This window comes from Halyomorpha halys, unplaced genomic scaffold (assembly GCF_000696795.3).
Source record: "Halyomorpha halys isolate HHAL.00 unplaced genomic scaffold, Hhal_1.1 Scaffold58.1, whole genome shotgun sequence".
Classification (NCBI taxonomy): domain Eukaryota; kingdom Metazoa; phylum Arthropoda; class Insecta; order Hemiptera; family Pentatomidae; genus Halyomorpha; species Halyomorpha halys.
This window is the reverse complement of record NW_027110919.1, coordinates 2686793-2693828: the sequence shown is the minus strand read 5'-3', so window position 1 is coordinate 2693828 and position 7036 is coordinate 2686793. Positions and strand designations below refer to the sequence as shown.

The following is a 7036-nucleotide window of genomic DNA, read 5'->3' as shown; positions in this document are numbered from 1 at the left end:
CACACACACCCCACTTTGTAGAACTTCATCAGAGCTGTTCAAAGTAGGGCGAAAAGTCGGAAAACATAGTTGTTAATTATTCTTGTTTCTCTTTTGACCGCATCTTCTTCAATATTACCACTAACAAATATTTCAAGTAACTCGTAACAGAATTACAAATTTAATGGAATGACAAAACTTATGTTACATCATGATCATTCAAAAGATTAAAATGAAAATTTTAGAAGAAAACAAACTTAACCAGGTAAAGGAATAATACCGAAAATGCACGAAATAACTTTAAAAGTATATTGTTATTATACCTTGCTTTTGGCAGCTTCTTCAGCTTTTTTCTTGGCCAAAAGTTCTTCTAAAGAAAGAGGTTCCTTTTTGGTATTCACTATTTCCTCCACTTCTTCCTCTTCTTTTTTACCTTCATCTTTTTTAATATCAGTTTTGATTGCTGGAGGCCTAAAATCATCATCAATAATTGAATCAAAACTCTTTAAAAATTAAAAAGGAATTATATATATGGAGTTACAACTTACGGTGATTTTTCAGTCTTTTTTACTTTATCCCTTTCTCTTTCCTTGTCCTTTTCACGTTCACGACTTTTGCTTCTTGAACGAGACCGATCCTTAATTTTATCTCTCTTCCTTTCTTTAGATCTGCTTCGGGACCTCCTCCTTTCTCTTCGATCCCTATCTCTGCTACGACTTCTACGACCACTTTTTCGCTCAAGACCCATCTAAAATTTAACTAAGCATTATATACGTCCTTATACACTTCAACTAAAGTTACATTTGTAGTAGAGCTGCAGATAGTGGTGACAAAAAAAGGAAAAAAAAAATGGGGGGATCAAGGAGTTGGAGCATTTATAGAGAAGCTTTGATAATAGCAGTTCACATTTAGGCAACGCCTAAATTCTTTCCAAGCAGTCATTGTTTGAATCCAAGGTAAGTAGATGAAAGAACAATTTTTTACATATTTTTTTTTTTTATAATTAAACAGTCCTTTAAAATAAAAATAATTTTTTCAATTGATTCTTTTTTCATAACTAAAATTATACATTTCAGCTGATCAACATTGGGTGAAGAGAAAGAATAGTTTAATTAGTTTTCAAGAGTAAGACATTACTGAATGTGATTTGGAAATAATATCATCCAAGGATGAGTGGAGGATTATAGGAAAAACATTAGATGCATAGCCAAAATTGATAAAGATCTTTGTTCAATTTATGTGCGAATTGTACAATATTGTTATTGGTTTAAAAGATAGTCTAATCATTCAAATTTAGGAATCTAATAATTGTCCTAAGCACAATATTAATTTAATAGGACGAGTCTTTAACCGAGCAAACAAGGTAATTAAAATAGGGGATGATTTCCAAAACTTTAAATTCTATATCTTAAACAGGAGTAACATAGGAAAAACATAAATGGAGCAAGGTCATTAGTTTGAGCAAAACAATAGAAGAAAACATTAGCAAGTTTAACATTTATTCTGTTCAACAAGAAGCTTAACATGATCACTTCTTCGAAAACTCAAAATAATTTCTTAATCAGGGATAAGTCAACAGAAAAACAAAACTATACAAGTTTTTTTTTTTATTATCAGCCAAACTATATTGTCACTTTATTGTGGACCAGATTTTTACGTAGGAACCTGGTAGTTTACCATGGATGCTCTATATCAGATGATGGCTTACATGGTATGATCGAAATGTTGGTTTATAAATTAACCCCTTGGTTACATTTAACAACTGAAGCTCCTCGTGTACATGTTTTGCTTAAGTTACGGATGATGACTCTAATTTAAAATTCTCCTACTTCTGAAATTCTAATATACCTTAAATTCAAAATATTTAATTTCGAGAAATCAATGAGATCACTGATCACTAAATCAATGTAATCCACTCCCTCCCTCCAGAAAATAATAATTAATCTTTAAAAATAAATAAAAGCTGTTTTTTAAATCACATAACTAATGAAATTAACACTGATTAACAATTATTAATTAAATACTAGTATCAATTATTTAACACAGGAAAACAAAATTTGGAAAAATTATTTCATGTCATTATAAAAGTGAACACAATTATTTTTAAATAAAAAATATATAGATTTATGATACATAGCTCATGTTATTAATACAACAAATTCAAATCCACCCCAAACATAAGAATTTTTAAAATAAACACACAGGGAGTTAATACCAACGCTTGAATATGAATATTTTGCTGTCTAACGTTGGTCGACCTCCAACTAAGAAATATATACCTATATTTATTAAATTACCTGTATTTATCATAAATTACACAGAAAAGTTATTACTCAGAATATATCAAAATTATAAACAATCAAGATTGTTCTAATTTTATTTCTTCCATTAGGCTGTATACTTCAGTCATCTGTAGAAAGGGTAGGTTAGAAAATAGCTGTTAGGCTGCATCAAGACTTTACTACGTTGTAATGAGGATGTCAAACTACTTGTTAAATAACCTTCAAGCAGAGAAATGCAAAACAATTTTGAACGATGAACCTCAGAAAAAAATTATATTTTTTAATCAGAAACTTGTAGAAAATGACTTTATCTAACATAGGTACATATTTTCAAAAGGGAGTAAATAAAATTGAAAACCAAAACAGGTTTTATAAACTGTCATGGTTAATATGGTACATTGGTTCAGCTAAGCACAAAGGACTGCACAGCAGTACCATAAATTAGAGTCCAGGGTAACAGCAAATGACAAACCATAAAATAATTTATAAAGGGCCTTATAAAGGGGCTTTATAATGTTAATTTATAAGGCTTTATTAAGATATGCAAATCCTAAAACAACATTAATTATTGTAATGTCACTAACTCTGTAATACTTTATAATGGTATAAACTTTATACATAATTATTAAAGAAAAAATAGAATAATGATACATGGGAAATGATGATTTTAATAACCATTCACCCCTTAATAGTTTATAAACCTTATTGAAATAGAAAGAATTGTAAATTTTGTTTACAAACCTTATTAAAAAAACAACACTGTAACCTCCTCGTAACCTTCAATTACAACATTGAATGTAAATTGTAATGCAATAATAAAATAATTTTTAGATTAAAATTATATTTATCGATTAATAAAAACATTGAATAATTTCAGAAGCATAAACAGAATACAAAATTGTTCAATATACAATTGATGTCATAAGATTCAGAAGACCTTCTGTTATATTTTTCTATGAAATATAATGTATAAAATTAGAAATTAAATTTATTGCTATATGTAATAAAGAATAAAGTAATTTCTAATGATAATTTCGTTCATATTACAACATACATATATTATAACAAAAATAAAATATGTATTTGAAATTATTTCATTCATCCATAGTTGGCAGCACTAGGTATTCCTTCAATGTCGACACGCTGTAAACGTTCCTTACTATAGAATGGCTCCTGTAAGTAGAATTGTTGGATATTTACTTAATTCGTAATTCTTTTTTGGTTTGAAATATTTCTACTGCTAATATTTCGATTTTTGTCGAAACGATTTCTTTTACTAATGAATATCATATAAATGAATGTCTTTGCTTATTTTAAGACATGTTTGCTACATTAAAATAAGAATGGTTTTGCTGTGATTCTAATCTTGTAAAGATAAGTTTTTATAAATCTTTTGAAGTTATTACTTGATACTAAAAATTAAGGATGCTTGAGATAAAATTGGATGATTTTGTCACATGTAGGGTACAGGTTATGTGGGGTGTATTTCTACTATCTTTATTTGTGTGGTTTCTAATCATACCAACATGCTATTAACTAAATCTCTCTAATTTCATGTTTGTCATCTGTTTAATGTAATTTACTTATGTTCATGTTTTCAGGCTAAGAAACCAGCACCAGCCTCTAAGAAGGTGCCGACAACCACTGTTACAAGTGGTAAAGCTGGCAAAGCAACTGCAACTGCTACAAAGGCAGCTCCAGCACCAGCTGCCAAAGCAGCTGCAGCCAAGTCAGCAGCCCCCAGTTCTGCTAAGCCAGCATCAGCTAAGCAACCTGCCCCAGCTCCTAAAGCGGCACAGCCTAAGGCCCAAGCCAAGCCTGCTGCTCAACAACAAAAATCCACTAAACCACAACAGCAAACAAAAGCTGCCGCTACAGCAAAAGCTCAAGCCAAGCCCGCAGCTCAGGCAAAGCCTGCTGCTCCGGCTGCAGCTCCTAAACAACCGGCTGCTCCAGCGGCAGCTGGAACCCAACCTGCCCCAGCAGCACCCAAGAAAGCTCCATCAGGTGCCGTGAAGAAAGCAACAACTGCCCCTAAGAAAAGCCAGAATTTACAGAAAAAGTCCCATCAAGGTGTTAGAAAACAAGTGTTAAAAGGAAAAGGACAAAAAAAGAAAAAAGTCTCATTAAAGTTTATAATTGACTGTACTCATCCATATGAGGACAAAATTATGGATGTCGCCAACTTCGTAAGCTAACTTTTTTTTTCTCATTTATTTTATGATTTAGTTTTTGTTTATGCTTCATGCATAAAAAAGGCATGCTTATGTTTTTCATGTAAGTTAATTTATTTCATAGTGGGTTCAATAATTTTTGTTTACATGGTGTTTAAATGTTGTACTTCTTGTTCTAAATATAATTATAAACAGTACTGGTAATTTAATTGTAATTAATCAATACTTGTCTGGGACTATTTTTTAACTGTCATTTTTGTTTTATTGGTTTTTACAATATATGCTGTGATAAAGAACTTTCTAAATTTATGAATCAGAAAACCATAGGGAAAAATAAATCAAAATTCTGTTACCCAATTAATTGTTTTGTTGTATGGACTACATGAATTAATGTCAAATCTTCTACTGAATTCTTTTAATATTTTTATAATTCTTTATTTATTTCAATATAGTATCTGTGCTTTGTGTTCTAAAGGCTTAAGTCATTTCTGCTAATTTTGGCCAGCATTCTTTGAAACTAAGAATTCTTGTATCATAAAATTCATATTTATTCCACTTAATTATTCATATTGATTAAGTTCTTTTTAGCAGAAAGTTCATAAACTAAATTTATTTGTTAGTAGAATCATGTTCATGAAATTTTTTAAATCATTTATCTGATTTTAATTGTTTTTCTTGTTATAGGAAAAATATATTCAGGAGAGGTTTAAAGTTAATGGTAAAACCAACAACTTAGGCAATAATGTTACCTTAGAAAGGAACAAAATGAAGATTACTGTTACTTCAGATGTTCATTTCCCCAAGAGGTATAAAATTAATTAAACTATGAGGCATTTATAATGTTTAAACAGTTTTATTTCAAAAGATATTTTGCTAAGTGCTCAATTTTAACGTTCCTATTGTTCTAATATAAAGATAGGTACTAAGATAGCAATGGTTGTGTTGTCTTATGAAGAGCCATACATTTATTCGAATGTTTTAATTTAATGTATTTTCACTAGTATATTTCATAAGATTATAAGAAGACATTTAGTTAGAACAACTAAATTAATTGTTTATAATTTCTGTAATAAAGTTCAACTGTTACAAAACTGAATTATAAAATTATATTTATAAACAAAAATTATTATAATATCTCGAGACAATCTTCGGTTGAAATTTTGAAATCTGGCTTGAAATAAGTTGAAGCTAGTTACAGAAATTCTATAAAATGTTGATTGATCAGCTGTGAATGATGTTTCTTCATAAACTTAATTGTTGAGTATAAAGGTTCATAATGATATGTTCTACAACAAATAGAAAACAGATAATAAGCAGCTTCCTTAAGTTTGTATATTCTCATCGTAAATTCAACTATAGAGGAAGCTTTTGTTATGGCTGATCCTCATCTTTCATTTTTGTTAACTTCAAATTTTCCTGATTTTTTTTTTCCCAACAAGTATTATTTCATCTATTGGACTGATATTCAGTAATGTCTCAAATAAATGGGTTGATAAAGTCTGCATAGGTAAATTTTAAACGCACATGTAATTGAAAAAGGGTTCAGGGATTAATCTTAAATTTTAATGCGAGCCAGCCGCTCTAGACTTAACTAAGGACTGTGTTTGGCCTCTTGTTTTATCGTCTAAAGAGCTAAAATTGTTCAAGTGTCTTCTTTATCCTGTATTTTCAGTTTCCTATTATTATTTTTTAATATCTACTGTTGTTCACTTTATCATTTTTTTATTTATGCTTATCAACTATATTAAGATTCTATGTGTGAGATATCACTATGACTATCTTTTAAGTTCCGGAACCTTGTGAATCTTGAAGTTATTTTTATGTATTCAATTAATTATTGAGGTTATATATTTACTCTTTACTTCATTTAGGGAGACTTACTAACACTTATCATTTTTAGGTACTTGAAATATTTGACTAAGAGGTACCTTAAGAAGAACAATCTGAGGGATTGGCTCAGGGTAGTATCCAGTTCTAAAGACACTTATGAACTGAGGTACTTCCAGGTATGTGATCATTACAAGTATATTTTTTTCTGTTTATTTTTATCAAGAGTATTCATTCATTCATTTTTTTTTTATACTTGCAGTTTAACAGCCAGGATGATGATGATGAAGAGGACAATGATTAATTTTAACAAAAATGAACTCTTTTATGATGTTTAATAAAAATAATCTATTAAATTTTGTTTCTTTTTTTAATTTGTTATTTCACTATCCAATTTAATGCAAGAACTAATTTTGTAAACAAATATGTTGGCTACATCTATGATCGCAACTGGCAATTCAATCAGGTAGTTAACTATGTTAATATTTTCTTCAAAAGAATATTAAATGCACTATTTTCAGATTGCATTTGCATTTAAGAACTGTAAATACTCTCCTTTTCTACTAAGTCCCCTTTAATATTTATTTAATTAGCTATGCTAATTTGTGTTTGTCACTGAAAACAATTTTATTTACAAATACTGTCAATCACTAGTTTTTCAAAATATATATTGTCATAGTAGGTGCAAGTTGACATATCATTTTTGTCTACTTGCCAGGTGAGTAAAAAACTATTTTTGTTGTTTTCTTTTAAAAAATAGATATATAAAACAAT

General features: G+C 29.3%; 2 protein-coding genes across 2 annotated transcripts; one reads left to right on the top strand and one right to left on the bottom strand.

Annotated features, from left to right (window-relative positions):
• Window positions 1-275: 275 nt before the first annotated feature.
• Window positions 276-3130, bottom strand: LOC136796155 (probable ATP-dependent RNA helicase DDX23). The gene is made up of 3 exons (XM_067049036.1): window positions 3003-3130; window positions 528-727; window positions 276-450 (listed from the first exon to the last, which is right to left on the bottom strand). Exons 2-3 carry the CDS (start codon window positions 725-727, stop codon window positions 297-299), a joined length of 354 nt encoding a protein of 117 aa, XP_066905137.1. The 5' UTR covers window positions 3003-3130; the 3' UTR covers window positions 276-296.
• A 171-nt stretch (window positions 3131-3301) lies between these two features.
• RpL22 (Ribosomal protein L22) lies at window positions 3302-6618 on the top strand. Its single transcript, XM_014438496.2, has 5 exons — window positions 3302-3436; window positions 3863-4450; window positions 5120-5241; window positions 6336-6441; window positions 6525-6618. The coding sequence occupies exons 1-5, from the start codon at window positions 3428-3430 to the stop codon at window positions 6564-6566; spliced, it is 867 nt and encodes a 288-aa protein (XP_014293982.1). The 5' UTR covers window positions 3302-3427; the 3' UTR covers window positions 6567-6618.
• The last annotated feature ends 418 nt before the right edge of the window (window positions 6619-7036 follow it).

Bases quoted from the DNA above. Each gene is read 5' to 3' on its own strand.
- LOC136796155 (XM_067049036.1), bottom strand. From the start codon at position 727: ATGGGTCTTGAGCGAAAAAGTGGTCGTAGAAGTCGTAGCAGAGATAGG. The intron at 451-527 runs GTAAGTTGTAAC...TGATGATTTTAG, and splicing joins AAAAAGACTGAAAAATCACC to GCCTCCAGCAATCAAAACTG.
- RpL22 (XM_014438496.2), top strand. The intron at 5,242-6,335 runs GTATAAAATTAA...TATCATTTTTAG, and splicing joins GATGTTCATTTCCCCAAGAG to GTACTTGAAATATTTGACTA. The intron at 6,442-6,524 runs GTATGTGATCAT...TTATACTTGCAG, and splicing joins ATGAACTGAGGTACTTCCAG to TTTAACAGCCAGGATGATGA.